Source organism: Crocuta crocuta, unplaced genomic scaffold, assembly GCF_008692635.1.
Source record: "Crocuta crocuta isolate KB4526 unplaced genomic scaffold, BGI_CrCroc_1.0 scaffold123, whole genome shotgun sequence".
Lineage (NCBI taxonomy): Eukaryota > Metazoa > Chordata > Mammalia > Carnivora > Hyaenidae > Crocuta > Crocuta crocuta.
This window is the reverse complement of record NW_027528865.1, coordinates 2,181,332-2,206,031: the sequence shown is the minus strand read 5'-3', so window position 1 is coordinate 2,206,031 and position 24,700 is coordinate 2,181,332. Positions and strand designations below refer to the sequence as shown.

Below are 24,700 nucleotides of genomic sequence, written 5' to 3'. Positions count from 1 at the left end.
CCTGCAACAGAGGACGCCAGTCTCCTCCCCTAGGTAACTCTTCCTTCAAAGCTCTCTTCTGCAGAAGAAATTCCTCTCTCTTTTTTCCTGAAGCTTATTTATTTTATTTGAGAGAGAGAGAGAGAGAGAGAGAGAGGCAGAGAGAATCCCAAGCAGGCTCCGGACTGTCAGCACAGAGCCTGATGTGGGGGCTTGAACTCACGAACCGTGAGAGCATGACTGAGCCGCCCAAGGGCCCAGACTCATTTCTTTATAACTGACTTGAGACGGCGGAAGGAGGGCTGGTGGGGCCGCACCCACGGATCTGGGGACGTCGGTCCCCCCGGCACATGACCCGTTAGCCAGGCACGAGCAACCTGTACGAGGTTCTTGGTTACGCTCAGTGGGGTGGCTGGAGGGTGGGTTTTTTTAAAGTTTATTTCTTTTGTGGGGGAGAGGGGCAGAGAGAGACGGAGAGAGAATCCCAAGCAGGCTCAGCACTGTCCGTAAGGACCCTGATGGGGGGCTTGATCCCATGAACCGTGAGACCGATACTTGAGCTGAAACCAAGAGCCAGACGCTCAACTGACTGAGCCCCCAGGCGCCCTGGGTTGGAAGCCCAGCTCCGTGCTTTGCGAGAGAACCGTAGGCTCTCAGGGCTGTTGCGGGGAGCACGGGCAGGTCAGAGGGTGCTCCTCCTTCCACAGGGGCTTGAACAGAGCAGGGCTGTGTGGGGAGGGGCTGGCTCCTCAAGGGGCTAATAAACTTCAGCTCTCGTCAGCATCCTCTTTCGGGAGGACGGGGTGAAGGGCGTCGCCGGCGGGAAGGGGGCAGAGACCAGGCTGCACCTCCATCTCTCCCCGCTTACAGGGACCCGCAGCATCCGCTTGGGCATTTGATGAGCGGCATATGTCCTCAGAGACACCCAGGCCCTAATCCTGCCGCGTGAATGTCACTTTACGTGGCAGAAACCGGCTTGCAGGCAAGGCACAGTTTAGGAGCTTAGAGGGAGGTCACGCTGGGTCACCCAGTGTCCCCAGATGCAGTCACAGGTCCTACGAAGCAGGAAGAGGCAGGTCTGGCTCCAGCGGTGGGCAGAGGTGGAGACCAAGCAGAGAGCTGGGAAGATGGCCCTGACCACGGAGGAGAGGCCAGGAGTCGAGGCTCGCTGGCGCCTCTAGAGGCTGGAGGAGATGGGGAAACAACTCCCCAGGAGCCTGCAGGACACCACCACCCTGCAGGCACCCTGATTTTGACACATAGGAACGGGGCTCGGACTCTGGCCTCTGGAGCCGTCAGAGGGTAAATGTGGGCTGTTTTAAGTCACTGATTTTGTGGCTACATCAGCCACAGGAAACCAAGGCATCCTGGGAGCCCTTCTGTGTTTCACAGACACCGGGTGGGGGGGCGGAGTTGGGTCGTCAGGCCTCCGAGGGCCGTAGCTCTGACCGCACCTGCCGCGGATCGTAGCGGATGCCCCCACCCCGCGACCAGGAGGGTGCAGGGGTCTGCTCTGCTCTCTGCTAGCGCCTCGGGGACTCAGGGCCACGGTGGGCAAGGTCCCCGGCAGCCGCCACCTCCCGGGGCCCTGAGGCCTGACCTCATGTGGCAACATGGGCTTTCCCAGCCTCCACGGACGACAAGGTCCAGCCCCACGATGCCCCAAGCGCCTGGCGGGGAAGAGGTGGTCAGCGCCCCTCCCGCTGCCCCAGTAACGACGTGTGGGGGCCTCATTCCCGGGCACACACAGGCCTGAGGCACAGATGGGCCCTGGGAACGCCACAGAGGGGACCCTGGTCGTTCCCACCTGTGAGCAGCGAGGCCCCCACATGCCAGAAGGTTCTGAGGCCTGGGGTCCCTAAAGGGCTCATTGATCAGGCGTGAGATGGGACAGGAAATCCCAGCAGACCTGCCTCTAGGCCGGAGCCCTGTGGGCACACCGTGGAGCCGTCCACACCCGGCCTGCCAAGCGCCTGCCCTGAAGCCCAAGGCTCTGCCAGCACCTTCCGAGCCCCCGCCCACCAGCCCCCCTCTCACCACAGCCCCAGGCGTGTCCCTCGGATGGATGTGTGCTGGGCTCGCCCTCCCGAACCCACAGAGGGCCACGCGCGAACTGGGACGTGCTGGCCGGGCACAGCACGGGGGACCCCCACAAGCCTCCAGAGAATTCTGCCTCAGGAATACCGTAGTTCGCTCGAATTCTTCTCATGTTCGTGGGAGTATTTAAAATAAATCCTTTCATATTCGGACACAGACTTAACTCCGCCCCCCAGGCCGAGTGAAACAGTGGGGAGCCAATGAAATCCCCACGGAAGCCAGCCCCACACACCGTCTGCTTCCGTCAGTTCCCCAGTTGATAGCTTATATTTAAGTGTGATTTCCAGATTGAAGTAACAAGGCCGTGATTTAGTTTATTTAAGGTATTCAAATATTATCTGATTATTTAGAAACATTTATAGGGGCTAATTATAAGTAACAGTTGATCAGAAATGTAGCAACTATAAAATTAATCCTCAATCCCACAGCTCTGACAAGCCACTAGTACACATTGAACATAAGGGGAAAACCTTTAAAAATATGCATTAAGAGGGCCTGGAGCCCAGTGAGATCTCAGGGAGGGGCTGGAGCCCGGTGAGATCTCAGGGAGGGGCTGGAGCCCAGTGAGATCTCAGGGGACCCTTGATTGTGATGGAGGTTGTTAGCTCTTGGCCTCTGGTTCCCAACGAGACAGGGTCAGCAGAGCTAATTGCCATTGGCTGCTGGCTTCGCAGGGAAGCACAGACAGTGGTCAGTGACGAGCAGAGCCGGGTCAGAGGCGGCAGCTGTAGTGCTCTGCAGCCGCCAGGCCCAGGAAACATGGCCACCGCCCTGGGAGACTGCGGCCAGCACCCCAGGCCACGGGAGCCCTGCCTCCCTGTCTGGCCCGAGACTCTCCTCTCCAAGGGGAAGGAGGCAGGCCGTCCAGGGCCCCCGGTGTCTAGCTGCCGGCGCCCGTGAGTACCCACCCCCAGGAGCAAGGGGCCGGGATGAAGTGCTTTGTGTGTGTGGTGCATCCAGTCTGACTTCCAGAGGGTTCCCTCAGCACCACCACACCAGCATTTTCTGATGAGTCACTTTCCTCCTGGGGAACCCATGGGCCTCCAGAGGGACTCAGCACAGGGGTACTGGGAGCCTGGAGCCTTGTGACCTGCTGCTGTGGAAGAGCCCTGAGGTACCAGAGGAGGAGCCGTGGGGGAGGAGGGAGGAGGGTGGGAGGTGCTGGGACCCGTGTGTCCAGGGGAGGCCGGGGCCAGGGAGGGACTCACCCCAGAGCAGGCGGCGGAGGGCGAGCGAGAGGCGGGACCACCTCAAGTGCAGGTGGAGGCCAGGAAGGTGCGGGAGGCGCCTGACACTGACGTGCCGCTTGCAGAGCCCGGACTCTGGGCCGGCAGGTGCACACGGCTCAGCTGGTCCCGGCTGCTTGAGCTCACATCACAGGGGACACTTAGGGACTGTGTGTCCTGGGGTGCCACGGGATAGAGGGGCGCTTTGAGGGCCACCCTGAACTCTGGCTGGGGCCGGCTGGGGACCAGCTGCTGGGGGAACGGGGCAGCAGAGACACGCGCTGTGGACTCCCAAGGGCTTCATCCCCTCCGGCCTCCCGGGTGGACTGGCACCTCCAGGGGACGAAGGCGGAGCACCAGCGTCACCCACATTCCTTCAGCGCAGCCGCAGGCGGGCGCACACCGTCCGACTGGGAGCCTGGGCCCCCGCCCAACCTTCCTGATCAGAGCCCGGGCTCTGCGAGGCCGGCACCCCGTCATTCTCGTCCAGCCCCCGGGGTTTTGTTTTCAATGTGGTCACAGCTCCCCGGAAGCCAGAACTTGCTGGACTTGAGACCTGGGCCGTGGAGCAGCAGCAGCGCAGATGTGCCACGAGGCTCGGGCCTGTTTCCCGACCGCCCTGTGCCCTGGGCACGGCCACACTCCCCACGGTCATCGGCGTCCGTCCAGCGCACAGAGGAGGGACTCGTGTGGCCAGCGTTCCACCAGTGCGGCCGGGCCCTGGGGTGAGCCCTGCGCAGGACACACAGGCGGCCCCCGTGGGCCCCTGGCCGGGCCCCATCTCCCTGAAGCCGGGAGGGAGGGAGGGTGCCCTCCGCCGGGACATGGCGTGGAGCCGCTAAAGCGGGTGCCATATGGCGCTCAGGCCCAGCAGCGTGCGCCTGTCACCCACCACTGGGGAGAGCAGGTGAGACTCAATTTCTCGGCGAAGCAGAACCTTCTCCACTTTAGCACAAGCCCCTGCAAACGGCGTCTGCTCGGCGGCCCTGCATTTTCCCACCTCCCCCGGTTCTCAGGCTCCAAGGCTCTGCTTGGCAGTGGCTGTTGAGCCCCCGTGCAGCCCCCAGACCCAGCGCGTAGCTAAAGCTGTGTCCCCATGGCCAGTCCAGCCACGCCCTCCCCCAAATGGAGACTCTGGGGGGCCCAGGGAGCTGGCAGGCGGACTGGTCTATTCTGCCTCAGGGCTGCAGGATGGGGGCAGGGTGGAGAGCCCACACCAGGAGTCCTCAGGCACAGCCCCGAGCTGCGGGCAAAGCATCAGGTGGCAAGGCCTTGTCCTCAGGCCAGAGCTGTTAAGTCACCTGCACAGGGGCGGGGCGGGAGGCTCTTGCTCTCTTGTTTCCTGGCTGTGCGACCTTGGACGCATCACTCAACCTCTCTGAGCCTCAGTCCCTGCCCATGGGAGTAAACTCCTTACTGCATGGGCTGAGGGTCACGTCATGAACAGCACCCTGGTGCAAATCCAGGTGTGTGTGTGGAGGGCCCACGAGTGCACTCGAGCGCGTGCGCAGCAGGGCTTTGCTGGACGCCTGGGGAGGCCTATGACTGGAGTCCGGCAGAGCAGGTGGGGGCCAGGCTCAGCAGAGCTGGTGGGGTCCCGTCACCATTCACACCAGCTGGCCAGGTCCACGTAGGGATGGAGGGGCCCAGGTGCCAACCCACATCAGGCTGGTGGCCGCTGGGACACCAGGACACGCCCAGGGCCCTGCTGTGACGCTCCGAGGAACAGGAGGAAACCAGGTGGCCGCCAGGGCCTCCGTGCTCCAGGGCCTGAGCGTGGACCGAGTCAGGGTGTGACAAGGAAGCCCATCACCTGCACGGCATCTGGGGGCTGCTCAGCTGTCCACTCCGAGTCTCGGGGCCCCTTGGGTCTGGGGGGACATGGGGGCAGCTCGTGGTGCTGGAGCCTGAGCGCCTGCTGAGCCCCTGGTCTGGGTCTAAATGCTGGTCCTCGTGGGCACAGGCAGGGCTGGAGGCACTGAGCCTGAGTCTTGGGAGAGCAGAGGCCCGAGCGGCTCACCTTTCCTCCAGGACAGCGAGGACGGCACGGCCTGGGAATCTGCACGTAGCACCCCACGCTCTGGGATCTCAGGGCGGGATGCGTGGGGGTGGAGAGTCTTGCAAGGGTGACCTCATTCCCTTCAGAGCCCTTCAGAGCCCAAACTCAGATCGGGGAGAGCCCAAGGGTCTTCTAGTCCCACAGTAGCAGCAGACCCCAGATCTTGAATTTCACTGAGATGGAAACGTAACGAAGGAAAAAAGGACTTGTCAAGGTTTGCAACTCCGTTCACCTCCAGGCAAGGGCGCTGATCATTGCAGGGGCCTCTCACGAGGCCGCTGCCACGCTGTCTGGGCCCTGAGTGGCTGCTGGAGGCGTCTTGGTCAATCTAAGCCTCACCCCATTACCCTTGGGTCTCAGAGTAAAACAAGACCCTCACAGCCGCACGCCCCACTCACGGCCTGGACCTGTGGTTCTCCAAAAGGCTCGCCACCTTCCCCCTCTCTGGCTGTCTCCGTTCAGCCACTCTGACCTCCTGGCTTTTCCTCTAAGACTTTGCTGTCCCCCTGCCCAAATGCTCTTCCCTTCTACATCACCATGATTATTCGGTTACCGCACCCCACACCCTCCGGCCCCTAATAGTTTACTTATCCCTCTCCCATGAACATAAACTCCAGGGCGCCTGCCTCTGTCTCATCCGTTTTCTGTGTACCCTCTGCACCTGGAACAGCACAGAACGGGTGTTCAGGTTGTATGTAAAGCCTTAACGAGTGTGTGATGAATGAACTGACAGTCTTCACCACGACCCTGTAACCGTTTCCTACAAGAATGAAGGACGGCCCTACCCAGGAGAGGGCCACCCGCAGCCTTACCCCATACGCTCTGAGGACTCAACAGCCTCTTGGCACTTGTCTGAGGACCAGTCCCATCTACAGTAGCCCCGGGGAAGCCAGAGGAGATGGGGGGCACGGGGGGAGTTCCCTGGCAACACCCAAATTGTCCTGGAGCTAAGTGAGGAGGACAGGAACAGTGAACCAGACCCGCCAGCCAGGCGGGATGCAGCCTTCAGGCGCACAGCCATCCCTCCCATCATTGCTGGGCACTGCTCCTCGAGTTCCAGAATATTCTGAACTCTGATCGGCCTGACCTCCTCTCTGGCCTCCATAGTGAGGCCCGACGGAACCCCCAGCTTGTACCCACATTTGCAGATGATGTCTGCTGTGAGCTATCCGTTCACGGCAGGTGCTCAGAGTGCTGGCCCTAAACACCTACCCACACAGGACGCTACAGTGATTCAATGACTAAATCAAATCTCTGAATATTAAATTGATGATGGAAATCTAAAATATTAATATATTCTAATTGAATATCCTCCAATAAATTATCGGAGCATTTGCAGTGATTTGATTCTACTTTCATTTCTTAAAGATCTTTCAGCTGCATAAATATAACCATTAAAGCAGTTCAGGAAGGGGAACGTTTTCTGCTCCGACGAGGGAACAGTACACACAAAGGATCTGCACGATTTTCTCACGCAATTGATTAAATCACAGAATCCAGGGCCGCGGAGCCGGTGAACGGCCGCTTTCCTCGGGTCCCTCCGGCTTTAGCAAAGACAGTATGAAGTCCCTCAGGTCTCCACACGATGGATAATTACTGGGAGGCTGGACAGAGGCTGCAGAAGGCCTCGCGTGGTGTGTCTGCGTTGGGGCCGCGCTTTCAGAGCCCACACTGGGGCGGGCAGCCCGCGGGGCGCTGCGAAAGCCGCAGACGCCACGTGGCCGGCGACGGGCAAGCGGGAGCACCACCTGGACTCGCTGCGGAAGGAGCCATGGAGTTGCTGAGAGAACATCACTCCAGGTCATTAAAACTCCTCTAAGGAGGCACGTTTCCACTGGGGACGAGCTGACGACCCTCGAACGTCTTCTTCGGTCAATCAGTCCTGGAGTCAGTCAGTCCTTCCTTCGGTCAATGGCTCCTTCCATTCCGGTGACTATTAAAGCAGCTGATGGCACTGTCTTTTTAGATCTTATGAATGATAAAGCCGCAATATAGCGCTACGCCTTTGCTTTAAACAGTGAGCTGTCTTTTCAGTAAGTTAAGAGAAAGTACGATCATGTATATTAACCCCCAAATCATCTTTTCCTGTGTTCTCCATCCCTTCCTGCAGATCTAGATTTCCGATCTGTATCTTTTCTTTTCAGCCTAAAGAGCACCCTTTGCCACTTCTTCTGGGTCTGCTGGCAATGAATTCCCTCCGTTTGCTGATCAGAAATGTCTTTATTTCACCTTTAGTTTTGAAGGACATTTTTCCCCCTGGATAAGAATTTTTGGTTGATAGTGTTTTTCATTCAGCTGTTTGAAAATGGCTTTCCACTGCCCACTGGCCTCCAAAACAGAAGCCAACCCTTGTTGCCGTTGCCTCTGACGGACTGTGTCTTTTCCTCCGCTTTCAAGATTTCTCTCGAGGTTTTGAATTTCATCAGTTTGACTGTGATCAAGATTCGGCTTTCTTTGTATTTACCCTACTTGTGGTTCAATAGATTTTTTGGTTCTGTAAGTCTGTTTCTCTTGTCCAGCTGAAATTTTGTGTTTCAGTGTTCTGCCGTTCTTCAGATTTGATGATTTATGCTGGTCTATCTTTATTTTCTTAATTATTTTAAACGTTTTATTTATTTTTGAGAGAGAGGGTGCGAGTGGGGGAGGGGCATGGCGAGACGGGACAGAGGATATGAAGCAGTCTCCACGTGCTGACAGCAGCGAGCCTCCTGTGGGCCTTGAACTCACAAACTGTGAGATCATGACCTGAGCCAAAGTCAGATGCTCAACCAACGGAGCCACCCTGGTGCCCCTGGTTTGTTTTTAAATGTGGTGGCTCTTCTGCCTTCCACAATCTACTTGGAAGCCCATCTAGCAAGTTTTTATTAGCGATGTTGTACTTTTCAGTTTTACCGCTTCGATTTGGTTATGCTTTTAGTTTCCATTTTTTCCTGCTATGATTCCACATGTATTCATTCATTCTGACCATGTTTTCCTTTGAGTCCTTGAACATATCCATATATTTCAAAAGTCTAGCTGGTAATTTTAACATAAGTTATCCCAGAGTTAGCTTCTGTGGACAGTTTTTCCCTCTTAATTAATGGTTACATTTTGTCTTCTTTCTCTTTTCTTTCTATTTCATGAGGGCATGTCTAGTAATTTTTGTTTGTGTGCTGATCATTGTGAATGATACATTGTACAGACTGGTTCTGTTATCTTTCTCTGAAGGGTGTTGATTTTTGTTAAGGCAGGGAGTTAACTTGGCTCGACCTAAATCTAAATCTGTTTTCCTCACAGGAGACAGCAGTTGAAACTTCTGCTCAGTTCTTTTAATCTTCTTGCTATTGCTTTTTGGGTTCTTTGAAGTCTCCCTTATACACACACAGCTCCCTGGCTGGGCAGAGATGTGAAAGTCTTCATCTGTGGCTGCGTATTTTATAGGGTCAGTCCCCTCATATTCTGCTGCTTCGTCAGTTCTAAACCCCACCTTCCAACTCCTCTGACCAGCAAGATTGGTTCTCTGCATAGGAGCAAGCTGCCCGTCGATGGTGGGATGAGGAGGGATCACAGAGGGAAAGCCACATAAAAAGATCTCACCCAGTGCTGGTTCCTCCTTTCAGTTCCTGTCGACTACTGACCACTCTCCAGCAACTTCAAATAGTTAAAGACATTTATTTTGCCGAGTTTGTAGTTGTTATTTCAGAAGTGTGAGTCTGATATACACTACCCTACCATTACCAGAAGTAGAACTTCCAAAGTAATTCCTTTCAAGGATTGTATGTTAAAGCTGACAATCTTCAAAGGGTAACCAGTAGGGCACAATAGCTGTATCATTCACTCATTTGATAAGTACTTAATGACATCTACTTTGTCCCCAAGGTTGTGTTTGACAGGTGTACTGTTTCTCAAGGACCTTTATGTCTCATGGGAAAAAGATCAATAATCAGTGATAAAACAGTATCAAAAACTCTGCCACAGTGGCAGGCAACAGGGGTGTCATGGCCCCCATGGCTGGTCCTGAGGGCCTGTGTGGGTCCTGAGAAGTGGGGTATTCTCAGAGGAGGCAGCGAGGTCCAAGTGCAGTGACAGCCCTCCAGGCTGAGGGAAGAGCTTGCACACAGGAGTCCAGGTAACCAAGGGTGATCAGTCTTCAAGCTGCAAGTGGCCCAGCATGGCTGGAGTTGGGTGTGCAAAGGAGTGGGGACAGATCATGAGGTCTTGTGTGGCATGCTAAGGAGTGACACCCTGTCTCGGAGACTGAGGAAACAGAAGACGGGGGGAAACACACACATACCTTGTTTTAAAAGGTCACCTCACGGGGTGCCTGGGGGGCTCAGTCAGTTAAGCATCTGACTTCGGCTCAGGTCATGATCTCATGGTGGGTGAGTTCCAGCCCCGCATCAGGCTCTGTGCTGACAGCTCGGAGCCTGGAGCCTGCTTTGGATTTGGTGTCTCCCCGTCTCTCTGCCCCTCCCCTGCTCATGCTCTGTCTCTCAATAATAAATAAATGTTAAGAAAAATTAAAAGGTCACTTGACTTTCGTGAGATGGTGGATAATGATCACTTGGTTGTCCATATGTGAATGGGTGTCTCCAAGAGCCAGGAACTGGGTTGCTAGCTGGATGCAGTGAGGACCATAGCACGAGGTTACCCAGCAGACGTTTCGCAGGATAGCACGCAGTCAGACGGCCGCTCGCTCCATCAAATGCTTTCATGCATCTGGTCAACATCTAGGGAGGGTCTGCCCTGGGCCGGACATGGGGTGACTCACCGTGTCCCCGTCACACATCACAGCGCAGACCCCAGCCCAGGACACGTCGCTCACGGAGCTCCGCAGAGACTCCGCCTGTCCTCATCCACAAAGGTCAGGAAATGTCTGTGGTCGGATATGAAGCAACGCAGCATCTGTACCCAGAAGAGGAGCCAAACTCCCCATGGAAGATGTGAGGCAGCCCAGTGCGCTCAGCTCGCCTGGGCTGGCAGGTGGGACGCAGGTTCCGCCAGCCCTCCCGAGGCCCCTGCAGCCGTGCTCTCGTGAGCTCCCTGCTCTAGAAACGGCCTCCCGCTCATCTCCCCCCATTCTCCGCGGGGACCCCCTCATGCTGAGCGATTATGTAACGATCTCCTTCCAGAAGGCCCCCTTCCCAGGCCTTGCTCCGAGGCCAGGTTTGCACAAGCTCCTGTCTGTTAAAATACCAGCTTCCAAAATGAAAGGACTCGTCTCCCGGTAGCGGGGCCTTCTTCCTCATCATCTTGCGCCCGTTCCTACAGTTGCCCCGGACAACCTCTCAAGTTAACAAATTCTGAATTTTTATCAGACTTCTTAAAAGTCTGATTTTAACCTGATTCTGAATCTTGCCAGAAGTCAAACCGAACACGCATGCTAGAAAAGCAAGTGGTTTTTCAAAACCGTCCGCTGAGGTGCACGCGCAGGAGCCCCAACCTCGGTAGCGAAGGGACCAAATTCTGAATCACGGGCAGCGGGCGGGCTGCCCACACGCCCTCGAAGTGGGATGGGCGCTCTAGTCCTCTCCCTCCAAATCTCCAGGGCCTGCACGGTGCCTGGCACCCTCGGCTGGCCCCAAACCGCTCCTTCCGGAGCCCAGAGCTGGAATTCGGGAGCAGGGAAGGCCCCCTCCTGCCATTCCCAGAACACAGGGTCTCCCTCCAGCTTCCCGGGGATCAGCCGGCCTGTGAATGTCTCCCCTTCTTCTGGGAAGAAGGGACAGCCCGGAGGTCGGAGCGCTGCCTCGGGGATGTGGCCGTATTGCTCCCGCCACACAAATTTCCACGGTGGTCTAACTGGTCTAATTCCCGCAGGAGCCGGTCCATGCCGCCCGCGCGCACGCCCGCTCCGGCAGCGCAGCCCGTGTGGCCAGCCTTCCCTCCTCAGGGCCCTCCCCCACCCAGTCAGCTATTCACTCTCCCTGCGCCGCGGAACCGCTGCTAGTCCTTCCAAGGAAAAAGCCTGTAATTAACAGTAGTTTTTCGGGAAGAACGTTCTGCCTGCTTCTCTCCCGCCCAGTTTTTCATTTAACATATTTTATCAGAATGAAATGCCTTAATGAGCACAGAATTGCAGCTGATCCCCGCTGAACCTCAAAGTGCTCTTCGCTCGGCTTCCCAGCCCCATCAAGCTGTATTCACATTTGCTGCGACTAGGGCCTCTTTCTGGAGCAAATTCCCCCAAAACAGGGACAGGAAGCTCATCAACTTCCTGCAGACAGAGACAGGGGCAGGAAGCACCCCCAAACCCTTGCCTGGGCTACGTAAGAACTGAATGGGGGAACGGGGGGAGGGGGGAGGAAGTGAGCACATGAGAGTGTGGGTGTGATACGTGTGTGCTATCACGTGGGGTGGGGTGTGAGTGCACACGTGTGTGCGCGCTTCTGCGCGGAGTTCTTACATGATCACTGGGAGTCCACTTGGAAAAGGCGAATCTCTTACAGAAGCTGTAATGGAGGTTGTTTTCCATTTGCCGAAGACCCGTCTCTGCATAAGATCCTGGCTCTGCTTGGAAGGCCGTCTGCCAGCGGAGGCAGGAGGCAGACGGGACGTCCTGCGGGCACGTGCTCCACCGTCACGAGCAACTCTGAAACCCGCCAGGCGGGGCTGGGACTCTGCCGGGACCCCGGTGCCGCGGCCACCGCCGTGTGTGAGCCGACAGGCGCCCAGACAGCGCCCACCATTGGGCTTGCTTCCATCGCTCATCCCACAAATGAGGTGCCTACTGTTTACAAGACTAGAGGCACAGGAGGCCGGTGCTCAGAGGCACAAGTAACAGTCAGAAGTCACGTGGTACTAGGTGCTGGGGGAAGACGAAGCGGGACAGTGGGGTGAAGGAAGACAGGCTGGGGGGCTGGTGAGTCCGCTCTGGCTGCTGGCCGAGGGCCACCCCTCGTCTTGTCTCCCGGGCAGAGCGGAGCCGTCACAGAGGAAAGGACACACCTGCTCTCACCTCGGGAACCTTCCAGGAGCAGAGACAGCCTTTCTTCACACCCCTCCCCCCCCGCCCCCGCACAGCTGGCCCACGTTTCCCCGTGTCCCCTGCAACGACACACGGCCACATGCCTGGCTTTGGCCAATGGAACTCAGGCAAAATCGATGCACGCCACGGCCAAGCCTAGCGTTCTGGGCCCCCAGTGACCATGGTACAGGGGCCCCTCCTCCTGACGACCTTCACAGGAGCAGGAAATAACCTCTCTTGTGCTCAGTTCTGAAATTCTGGGAACACCTTTATAGCAGTCAGTGAACAAACCGTCACCCTATCCTTCAGCTCACAGCCCGGTTCTGAGCAGCCGTGCCCGGCGTGGAGGCTGCCCGCCCTCCCGACGGGGGCTGCCGGGCACGTCAGGGTGTCTGAGGGGCGGAGGGCAGATTTGCTCCAAAACACAGACACGGGGCAGAGAGGCCAGGAGACGGAAAGGTTGGGCTACGGACACCTAAGGCCACGCTCCCATTTCCTGTCCCGTGTCCAGGTCAGACGTGTCCGCGGCAAGGGGGTCCTCAGGGCTCTGTACCTGCCCTCTGCTGTGCTCCCGAGCCCAGTCCTGCACGGTTTCTGTGCACAGGGCACGGCGCCAGCCCCCCGCTTTGCGGCTGTGCAGATGGAAACGCAGCACGGCCCCCATCAGGGCACACGGACGTCCCTGTGTCACCGCCCCGTCAACACGTCCATGGCCACGGCCGCGTCGGAGCCGAGTGCACGGCTGGTGGGTGGGACTTCGCTCTTTTTGCCTCCAGCTCTGACTAATCAGCCCCTGAGACCACGGCGGGTCCCTCGGGCAGAAAGTACAGAAGTGTCTTGTTCTCCATCACCCTGGAGGGCATGGACGCTGAGAGTCCTTGTGGGTCAGGGGCTCTGCCTACAGTGGCTTCCTCTCCCGGTACCTTCACAGCCTGTGTACAGATGGGCGCAGCAGAACATTCCAGAAGTGCCAGGATGCGGCCTGACATCACGCATGTGCCCTGCGGTGTGTGAGCAGACCTGAGCCCTCGGCACTCGGTACAAGGTCGCACACTCACTGTAAAGTTCCTGCCAAGTGCCGGGAGGTGGACCAGGGCAGACCTTCCCAGACGCTGGGAAATGAGCTGAATCTGCACTTGCCAAACTAGGGCCCACGGGCTACATCTGGCCCAGTGCCTGTTTTTGTAAATAAAGTTTTATTGGAACACAGACACGACGATAGTTTATATATCGCCTACAGCAGCTTTCATATGAGAAAGAGTTGGGTATTTGAAACTGAACCTGGTTGGCTGCAAAAATCATTACGATCTGGCCTTTACAGAAGAAGCTGCCGACCCCTGAGTTAAAGCAACCGCTTCCCATTAAGCTGATTTTTGAGTAGTACAGGCACAGGGCCTTAAATAAGACCGAATCACGTGATGAAAAACGTGCTCCCTTTCCAATTTGCTTTCCATCCTGATGACATTGGAGAGAAAGCTGTGGGTCCTAGGGACTCTTTGGAACACTGGTGTTTGCTCATCGCCTCCCTTAGAAACAAGTCCCGGGCAGGCTTCAGGCTCTGAGGGTGACAATTGTGCAGCCAGACATCGACAGCTCTGTTTTCCTGGCCTTATGTTTGCCTTACAGTCAGCTTCCCTTGTAACCAATGCCAGTTTTGCAGCTGGGACCGAAAAGAAAATCTCCTCCGAGAATAAACTTGTATTACAAATGAATCCCCAGCAAGAAACCTTAGGCAGCTGGACAAGTGCTGGTCAGACGCGACGGGTCCCCACGTGGGGCCACAGAACTAAGTCAGCAGCACCCTCCTCCTGTCGGTGGCTTGGAGTCGGCGGACTGACCTTGAGCACGGGATCCTGGGAATCTACCCCTAGGTTGGGGTTCACGTCTTGAGGGTTTCGCTCAAGTCTGTGCCTGCACCAAAGTTACCTCCGAACAGTCAGGACACACAAGGGCTGGAGGCTCTCCTGAAAGCCTGAGGCCCCATCTCATGGGTGGGGGGGGGCTGAGGTCAGAGGGCGGCTTCTCCCCAAGGGTTGGAAGGACTCTCCTGCATCTCCCCTGCACCCTGAGGCGACCATCACACAGGCCACCCTTCTGACCCCAGGATGGGGGCTTCCCCACAAGCAGCTCTGCCACACCGCATGGGTGACTACCATTTAGCCACAGTTTATCCTGACATGAGCTGCGCAAAAGAGCAGCGTCTGCCCCACAGGGAGGGGCTCGGTCCCACCCAGAGGGCCTGCCTCCTGTGCTCCTGACCACGGGCTGTGCACCGGAGGTGCCCACGACCCTGCGCTTGCTCAGAGCACGTCTACTCGCTAGGTCATCATAGAGCAGGACTCAGGAACAGCGGACGGTGCGCGCACAGGGCCAGGCTCCCCCCCCCCCCCCGCCCCCGTCCCCCCCAACCCCAGGCTCTCAATCCGGTCCCTCCGGGTTTTCCTGGAAGCTTCAGCACAGACTCGGCTGATTAGATCACTGCCCCTGGTGGCCGACTGGGACTCGACCTCCGGCCCTGCCCCCTCCCAGGCGTTGGGGGCGGGGCTGAAAGTAAGGCCTCAGGCCGCCAACTCCATTCCCCTGGCAACCGGCAACCAGTCCCCAGTCCTAAGTTCCAAAAGTTCCAAAAGTCCAAAAGTTCCAGTTAACATATCAAAAGACCCTCCAGCGCTCCCAGCGGAAATTCCCGAGGGTTTTAGGGGCTCCGTGCTTGGGGATGAGTACACCGTCCCCTTGCGAGTCACCGCATCAGGTGCAGCGCCTGTCCGTGGGGTTTTGTGGAGGCTGCGTGTGTGTGGCGGGCGTGGCCGGGGGGCCCCTGCTCTGCTCCGAGTCGGCGGGTGAAACCCACGCCCTCCCGGAGTGGGAGCAGCGAAGCGGGGAAGGCGGGCGCCTGCCCAGGGGGCTCTTGCAGGGACCGGGAGCCAGTTAAGGGCGCCTGGCCATCCGCGCCGGGTGCAATTTTCTTCCAGGGAAGAAGGAAACGCTAGTTGATGGCCTTGGCTACTGAAATGCAAATCTGCAAAACTGATTCTTCCCTCCTCCCAGGCGAAGCACCCTTGGGGAGGGGGTTGGGAGCACGTGACTGAAGGAGCAACCCCCCCCCCCAAGGGCCGCAAAAGCACCCAATTTGGGGTCACAGCCTCCATCCCAAGTTCTGGCTTCCCACTATCATCATCAACGCCAGCACAGACACACCGTCTTTCCACCATCCAGTGTCTTAGTCATAATTGGAAAAGAGTGTGAGCAAAGAAAGGTGTCAGAGGTCAAAGGCCATGCCCCGCGTCACCACCCTGCCCCATTCCATCAGCACAGGCCAGAGGACCCAAGTCCAGCCAGATGCCTTCCCTGGAGGACGAGACTGCCCTTCAGGTGTCTGAGCCCAAACCGTCCCCGGCCAGCAGGAGAGCCCCCACTTACCCGCACCAGCTGCTGGGGGAAGGGCCCGCGGGAGTTCTCCGGCACGTTGATGGGCGGGATGACCCAGTCTCGCTTCTGTCTCCTCAGCCCGCTGGCGCTGTGGTGCTGCGGCCACGGCAGCAGCGTGTCATTGGGAGGCTGCCGGGCGGCCAGACCTGCGCTCGGCTTCCCTTTCTGCAGCGTCGGTCGGAGGGGGAGAGAAGAGTCAGAGAAGTCTGGTTAAGTTCTGCGCAAGGAGAAGGCGTCTGTTCAGAGAATCTGTTCTGTCCTAGATCAACACAGAAAGACTGGATGATGCTTGGGAAGGTGGCTGAGTGTTAGGGAAAAAATCAAGCAAGACACCTTTGTAGCACAGTGGATTACAGAATTACGTGGGGGGAAGAAACCTCAAGCACGGAAGAATCCGTAGTAGGGTGGACCAGAGCTTTCACATCCCTGAAGGATGGGGAAAATCACAAAGGAAACACAGTTTATTTGTTTATTTTTATTTTGTTTTAATATTATTTAATGTTTATTCCTTTTTGAGAGATAGAAACAGAGTTGGACCAGGGGAGGGGCAGAGAGAGAGAGAGAGAGAGAGAGAGAGAGAGACCCAGAACCTGAACACAGGCTCCAGGCTCCAAGCTGTCAGCACTGAGCCCGAAATGGAGCTCAAACTCACAAACCGTGAGATCATGACCTAAGCCGAATTCAGACACTTAACCAACCAAGCCACCCAGATGCCCCTAAATAATAGTTAGATGCATGATGCTATGTTTGTACCTTGGGGTATTACATAGTCATTAAAAGCTACCCTTTGAAGATTCGGACATGAAGAAATGTCCATAAAATAGTGGTAGGTTGAGAATGGCAACAGAGTCTACATGTAAGAAATCCCTATTTGTGCATGTGCGCGTGCACGGGTGCGTGCGTGCGTGTGCTTAAGGACAGAGAAAAGGCTGGAAGGAAACATCAAAATGGAAACTTTTGTTTTCTCTGATCACCAGTGAGCTTCACGCAATTTTACTTTATTCCTTTTACCTTCTTCTATATTTCTAAATATTACAACATACATGACTTTGTATAATTAAAGGAGCCAGCAGACCCTCACGCACGTGCGTGGCGTCTATGCGTGCGCCACCTCCATGCTCATTTTCAAGGGGCCTCAGCACTGTTTTCATGGCTGGTGCTTGTCTGACTGCATCTGAGTCGGCTGCACATCACAGCTCACAAGGCCGAGACAGGCCTGGCCAGGGACAGCCCACGGCTCCTGGCCACAGGCCACCCGACTCCAGCCGCGGCGGGTCCCCCCCTCTGCCTTAGCTCCAGGCCCAGCAAGATGGTCCTGGGTTGTCTGAGCCCTGGCTTCTGTGGACACGGGACCTTGACCCCCCCCTTTTTTCTTTTTGCAAAAAAGCTGCATAGAAACAAGTTAAATACATGTGTACAAAACGGCCTACTTGATGAAAAGGGAAACTCTTCCCGAATCCACGGGCAATCCCATCTGGACGAGCCACAGGGGAAGGAGAGGCCCCCTCTGGGACACCCCCAGGCCCCAGCGGACTCACGGCCTAAGCCCTACAGTCGAGTGTTTGCAGCAACTAAAACCACAAGCCTTTCGTCCACCATTCCCCACCCTCGTCAGAAAGGGGCCTCGCAAGGTGCGCACATCCCCGGTGGCCTTGACTGCTGTTCACAGAACCACAGTCAGGACAGTCCTGGCCGCACACCGTCCCCTCACGGCCCGGCACAGACAGCCTCCTTCCCTGCCCATGAGCAGCTGACGCCTGTGGGCGCCAAGCACCCCACGCAGTCTCCACCTAAACCCCCCTCACCGGCTCAGCAGGACGTGTCCTCAACCCCACTTTACTACGGAGGCACAGAGGGGCCTCAGAGAGGCTGAGTAACTTCAGCAGGTCACACAGCTCAGTGGGCAGGGACAGGATTTGAATCTGGGAGTCAGACCTCAAGACCAGAGCACCTGGCTGAGTGCCACCCCTCACTGCGAGGCTCTTTGCCTGGGAGGTCACGTCCCCTTTACCCATCCCCAAGTTTTGTGTGCGGGAGGCTGGGCAGAAGTCAATGTTCCCGGAGAAATGCCTGCAGCCTGTGTTAAGGAGCCTCCATGTGGCTTCTCTGGGGGCTCCCCGACTCGCAGGCATTGGCTCACCTGCCTCCCAAGAAGGGACATGGTTGGTGTTTGTTCTTGAGCGTGGGGGGAGCCTGTCGGACTTGGGGGCCTTATAGGAGATGCCAGGGAGCCCCGGCCACAAGCACAGCCCTGGGGAGGGGGTGCTGGCCATCTGTGGCCCCCCTGCCCCAATGGCTCCCCCCTGATGACGGTGCAGAGAACACAGGTCTGCCCCCACCCGTAAGGCTTGGGCCCGGGCAGGCAGAGAGCTCACCTGAGTTCTTGGTATTTCAGGCTCAGGATGTTAAAGAGTTTTCATAAAGCTGGGTTTTGTTTTGTTTTGTTTTGTTTTGTTTTTTGAACAGCTTAATCTTCATTTGCTTAGGATGAGGTTGCATGGCGTTAATTTCCCTAGTGTTGTTTAAATAAATTGCACATATTTGCTACTATTTTAAAGCTGTGAGACACATATAATAACAAAATCTGGCGAAAATCAATGCCAGACCCGTGCAGCCTCAGCCTGGAAGACACGCCCATGTCTCCGGGGAGAAACGTTAGTGCAGATTATCAGTTCCCCCAAAGGAGACGGAAGAAGCATGTTGTTCTGGACACGCGCTAGTCCTGGGCGCACTCGGAACACGGCACTGAAGCCCTGACGCACACGTACACGAGGTGTGAGTAAGGCTTCCAGTTACTCTGAGAACTCCTTCCTCACGGATGACACTGCAGACTTTCCCAGCGTGATGCCCAGGTGCTGGACAACGGTATGAGCGTGACCTCTGTGCTGCTGTTACTAGCAGTTCTATATGTGCGCGAACGCAGACAGGTGTATATGGGCACGTGTGTGTACGTGTACGCACACATACAGATATACGTGTATGTGCACACACGTATACGTGTGCATAAGTATGTGTGTATACATGTGTACACACTGTGTTTGCACGCTGTGTGCATGCTTATAACACTACAATTTTCTCACCAACAGCCTGGCATCATGATAGTCTGGCCACACCCCATCGCCGGGTCTTTACAGTTTCATCCAAGCTAGAAACGTCGTTACTGGTGGGGGCTGGGGGGGTCCCTGCTGATGGACTGGCCTTTGGACCCAACCAAACTCATCTCCAAGTGGGGCTGGGCTGTTCGGAGGGGAGGCTCTGGTGGTGCCCCCGCCCCATCGCACCCTAATCCAGGGCCCGGAGCCCCTCCCTCCAGCAGCCAGTGGGGGGGGTGGGGGGGGGCCGGCCAGTAATTGTTTTGCCCCACGTGTCCCCAAGCCTTGCTTCCTCTTCTGTTGGAGGAGCAGCCCTTACCAGGGGCAGTGTGGGTGGTAAGTTGGCGTCCAGGGCATTGGGCAGATGGTGGAGCTTTAGCCCTACTGTCAGGTTCACAGCCGGGAGAAGCCCCAGGAGTCACGCCAGAGGGCGCTCTGCAGGCTGGGCTGGACTCCCAGCGGCGCAGAGAGGGCAGGGTGGGGGGCTTAGCGGGGACACCTGGGGGTGGCGGCTCGGCCTGGAATGAGCCCCGAGTGTTTAGAGGGTGGGTGTGAGGGAGGTGGGCTCAGGCCTGTCCCATAACCTTATAGCCCAGGTAAGGAAACTGAGGCACAAGGAGGCGAATGATTTCGTCCAAATTGCCTGGTAGTGGGGGCGGGGCCGAGCCAGGGTGGTGGGTGGGGAGGCGGGAGACAGCCCAGGGAGGAGACTTCCTAGACCCTGGAAGCAGGGCTTGGTGGCCCTAGATGGGCCCAGCCCAGAGCCCTCTGCGGCCACGGGCAGGGGTGAGAGCCCACTCTGGCTCTGAGCTTGGCACGCCGCCTGCCATAGTGGTCTCCCCCAGGTGGGCAGGGCACTACCACCAGAGGGATGGGCTCCAGGCCCTGGTTTAGGGTACGATGGGGGGGGACTCACCAGTCCCCTCAGTACCTAGGCTGTTGGTTTCCCTGGACGCACGGGTGCAGCCCCACCCTCCCCTCCCCTCCGAACACCCCAGCCGCACCCCTGCTCAGGGCTGCACGCTCTTGGTGCCCAGGTGCCCCAGGCACAGCTCGCCCTGACCCGCGCACCTACGGACATTTCCTGGAAGGGGCGGGTGAAGGGTGTGGAGCCCGGCCGCCTGGGGAGACCAGCCTCGCGGTGCAGGCGCACAGAGCCAAACCCTCACTCCTGAAGCCCTAAATCTGCTGCTTCTTCATCAGCTTTTATTCACAAAGTCTTTCTCGTTTCCGATCGCCTCTCCCCAGCGAGTCCAAACCAGCAGTGCTCCGTGCTGAGGCGGTGCTGCTGATGGAGCTCTGGGACCAGGATGCAGGGGGACTTTCTCAGGCGGGGGTCCCGGTGCAGGGAGGAGGGCCTCGGTCTCCGGGCTACAGGGCTGGGTGAGCTCTGCGCTCTGGAGCCACCTGGGCAGGTGGGGGGTGGGGTGGGGGCTGAGGCCCCCCCTGGAGTGTCGGCTTCACTCCACGACCTGGGGAGGTGTCCTCTCCCTGCCGGCCGGGGTCTGGACTCCCTGCATCCGCGAACACTGACTTCAAGGAGACAGAATGGCATCCGTGTTTGCACAGGGTGTGGGGCCGGTCCCTTTGCAGACGGTCTGTGGCACCTGGGGGCCTGGGGACCCAGGGATGGTAGCCTTAAGTTCCTTCCAGACCAGCCTGTGTGGCCCTGCGGGGTCTCCCCCAGCAGGCTCGCTGGGCCCGTCCCAGAGACAGGTGTCCTCTCTTCCCAGGGACAGCGTGACTCGGCCCTCGCACTCGGCACCGAGGTTGTTATTTTAGGGAGAGAGGTGGGAGGTAACGGCCGAGAACAGAAGGCCATCTTGCCAAGGACAACAGCCTTCCATTTCAGCGAGACCAAGGCCCCCAAGTTCACGGGCAAGTTGCATGTTGGAAAAAAGCATGCTTTCCACCCTCTAACCCTGCCCGTCCAAGCCTGCACCCCGACAGCCACCTACGTGGCACTCTCCCCATGTGGGCGTAGCCCCCACCGGCCCCTCAATCGGCACTTTACTCTGCTGCGCTCTCGGCAGCTCTGTGCCACCCAGTCCCGCCCTCCGTGTTCCAGAGGATTGTTCCCTGTGTCTGATTATGAGTGTAACTGAGTGTGACTCCCAGGTGAGGTCTTCAGGGACTCCTCAATATGAGGGAGAAGTTGGGTCATTTCTCTCCATCATCAATTCACCAGTGAAGGTGAATAATGCAAAACTGACCTGAGGCAGGATTTAAATGATTGCCTTTTTTTTTTTTTTGAAAAAGGAGAGAAAAATCGTGTCAGGGGAAGGCTATAATCATCCACACCTCCAATTGACATGCAGAAAGTTATAATTCATCATATTCTTCTATTATCCAACCATTCACCCGTTAGGGGCATAGAGTTATTAAGCCAAGTGTGAGCACCGGCTGTTAAGTAAACGGCTGACTCGTGAAACCTCAGAGGTGAAGGTAAAGAGGGAGCGTAAGTGATGAAGCACCCGCCTTCGGTGCAGAGCCTCCAGGTGCCTTCCCTGGGCGACTTCCCTGCCATCTTGGTGTGAGGTGGGCATCCGGCGGTGAGCGGTCCCTGTCTCCTTGTGACAGGGATGCAGACGGCAGGTCCCGCCGCACCCCTTCCTGGCCCAACACAGTAGGCTCTGCAGGTGGGGTCCGCACGGTGGGCACGCTGGGGGGACTGGGAGTCCAGCAGGAGCCCCGCAGGGCGCGGCCGTGGAGAAACGCCTCCTAGAGGCGCGGACACTAGAGGCAGGGCCGCAAGGGGCGAGGCAGAGGGAGGGGCCCGTCACACCAGGGCTCGGGGCAGGGCCTGACTGCGCTTCCGCAAAGTGCGGTGGGAGGGAGCGTGCGACACTCTGCGGAGCCGGGCTCAGAAGTCCCTGCCCCCGGGGAGGCGGCCCAGACCCGGGAACAGCCCCAGCGTCCCCGCAGACCAGACCCCAACGACTGCGCTTCTGAGGGCCCAGCCGCCCCGGCGCCGGAGGACGGGGTCACAGATGGCAGACAGCCTGACGTCCCCGACAGCCCATCCCACCCTGTCCTCAGGTCCTCGGCTGACCCGCCCGATGATTCACACCTCAGATTCCTTCCACCGTGAGACAACCGCACGGACCTCTTTCCGGTACCTCTTTCCTTTCAGCCGAGCTGCCTCCGCCTCTGGCTCACCGCCCCTCCTGATTTCACTGTCTCCTGCCCGCTCTGGGTTACAGGTGCGGCTGTAAAGGACCATCGCCGCCCCCCCCACCCCGCCCCCAAGCGTCAAACCCGGCACTGCTCTCCGCCGAGGATGATCAGATCCTTAACAGAAGAGGCACGAAAGTCTATACCAGTAGTTTATTCCTCCATCTCCTACTTCCCTTTCCATGCGCATTGGAAAACCGGTACTTTCCGTCTGCCTGCAGGCACGTGTATTTAAAATATTTAACTAGGGTAGTGTCTGCGGCCTTCTGGCTGGTTTCCATGGCAGCTACGGCTGGACGAAGTAAAACAGTATTTAACAAACAGAAAATAAAACAACGGAGATGCATCTCCGTTCTTCAGCAAAGAGAACATGGCAGCCATTCGACACGAACGTCCGCGTGCGTTTGGTTCTGAGAGGCGCTTAGCGGAGTCCGCAGCCCTGCTGCGTGGGAGAAGGCGCTGCCTCCCCCCTCGAACCCCGATGGTACTTCTGACTTCCCATCTCTTCTAGGAAGGGGGGGAGGTGGCTTTGAAAATTCCCACGGAGAGTGCAGTCTCCTGAACAGAACCGCGTGGTTACACCCTCAGGTAGCTATTTGGGGGGACAGTCTTAGTGATGGCGGCGGGGGGGGGCTGGCTCAGTCACTCCCAGGGCACTTAGGGAGGGAGGGGCTGGTGCCGTCCCCGATCACACCTGACGGGGGGGGGGGGCTCCTGGAGGTGCAGCTGCAGCGGGGCCTGGCCCTTGTCCCCCCTCTGCTCCGCCCTGTGGCTGGTTGGGGCGAGTGTAGACACGGAGGGCGGTCCTGACACCCCTCCCACCTGGGGCCAAGCAGGCCGCCGAGGTCGGGGGGCCGTGAGCGTCCCCGTGGGAAAGAGTTCAGTGTCGGCTGCTCAGGGACTCTTCCGGTCGGCGCCATCTTGTTGGGAAGGCGTGTGCTGCTCCCAAGTGGCGTCAAGGCCACGTCTCTCTTTGAGAACACCTCAAAGCTCACTCTTGTCCCCGTAAGCCCTGTCCCCCCTGCCGTGAAGACACGACATGAACCCTGGAGCCGGGGGGAGGGCGCAGCCAGCAGGGCAGCCGGTGTGTGCGGACATCACGCTCACGGGGACGTCATCCGAGCACCAAGGAGCGGGGACTGGAGACCCCNACACAGCATGCACGCTCACACACATGCTGACACGCATGCTCACACAACACACACATGCTGACACGCACACACGCATAGCATGCACGCTCACAGCATGCACGCTCACACACATGCTGACACACTGACAGGCACGCTCACACATAGCATGCACGCTCACACAACATGCACACTCAGACACAGGCTGACACGCTGACACGCACACTCACACACATAGCATGCACACTCACACCCATGCTGACACGCACGCTCACACACATGCTGACACGCATGCTCACACAACACACACACATGCTGACACGCACACACACATAGCATGCACGCTCACAGCATGCACGCTCACACAACATGCACACTCAGACACAGGCTGACACGCTGACACGCACGCTCACACACAGCATGCACACTCACACCCATGCTGACACGCACGCTCACACAATATGCACACTCACACACATGCTGACATGCATGCTCACACACGCTCACACACACACACACACACACACACCGGCTCTGTCCAGAGCTGCAGGCCCTGGGGCGTGGGTAAGCGGCACACACCCCGGCACGTGCACATCAGCAGAGCTCACGCTCGCATGTGTGCACACCATCTCAGCCCACCTGAGGGAGGCCGCGCGCAGAGAAGCCTGAGTGTGGCCACCTTGCAGCCCAGGCCCAGCTGTGCTGAGACAGAGGGGTTTCACCAGAGGAGGGAGGAGCCGGGGCGGAGGAGGCCTCCTTGGGGAGCGCTGGCTTCTTCTGATATTTTAGGGCTCAGCTCACATGTCACTTTCCTGAGCCCTGGACATGTCAGCAGCCCCCCCATTCCCGGGGTGGCCCCATCACAGAACAGAGCCCACCGCAGGGAGGCGTCTGGTGGGGACTCAGCAGTGTTCTGTCGTCCTTCCCCCAGGGAACCAGGGAATGACCTGGGACCTTTCCGACTCCCTCCCCAGAAGCCGTGCCTGGAAGCGGCCCTCCATCTGGTGCCCACGGTGCCGTCTGGTGCCCACGGTGCCGTGTGGATCACCAGCAAGCCACCCGCACTTTCCTGGCTCACTCTAGCCGGGTCTTGCTGACTCGGTGCCCAGGGAGGTGTTCCTGCTGGGTCTGGCCGGGCAGCATCATGGGGTTTCTCGCTGGCTTTGCAGACGCCCCATCACCACCCCTCTCTGCAAAGGAAAGGGTTGACCCAGGCACCTGTTCAGGGCCGTTCACAGCCTGAAGCATCATCTACGTTTGATCCCCTCCCCACCCGCCCCGTGCCCCCTGCTCACCGCAGGCCAGGATTGACGGGAAAATGTCACCCTCGCCCCGAGGGCTGTTCTCCGAGACGCAGATGGACAAGGAAGCTAAGACGCACCTTCCACCAATGAGAAGGATCACTGTGCCCTTCACGCCAACTGGCATTTAAGATGCCGTGAGTCTGGAAAGTTTTGCTCCTCCCTTGAGACGCACTTTGGGGCGTGGACCGGGCTGTGGCTGCGAGCCCAGGCTCCGGAAGGGGGGCAGCCCTCCACCAGCAGTCTGCCTGGGTCTCGGACACGCAGAGA

At 57.9% G+C, this 24,700-nt stretch overlaps 1 protein-coding gene across 1 annotated transcript in view; it reads right to left on the bottom strand.

Moving 5' to 3' along the window:
* The window catches only part of CDH4 (cadherin 4), a 132,038-nt gene that overhangs the window by 97,781 nt on the left and 9,557 nt on the right, over nucleotides 1-24,700 (bottom strand). Inside the window, 1 exon segment of the mRNA XM_077756301.1 lies at nucleotides 15,728-15,901. Within this exon segment, the coding sequence (XP_077612427.1) occupies nucleotides 15,728-15,901 (174 nt within the window).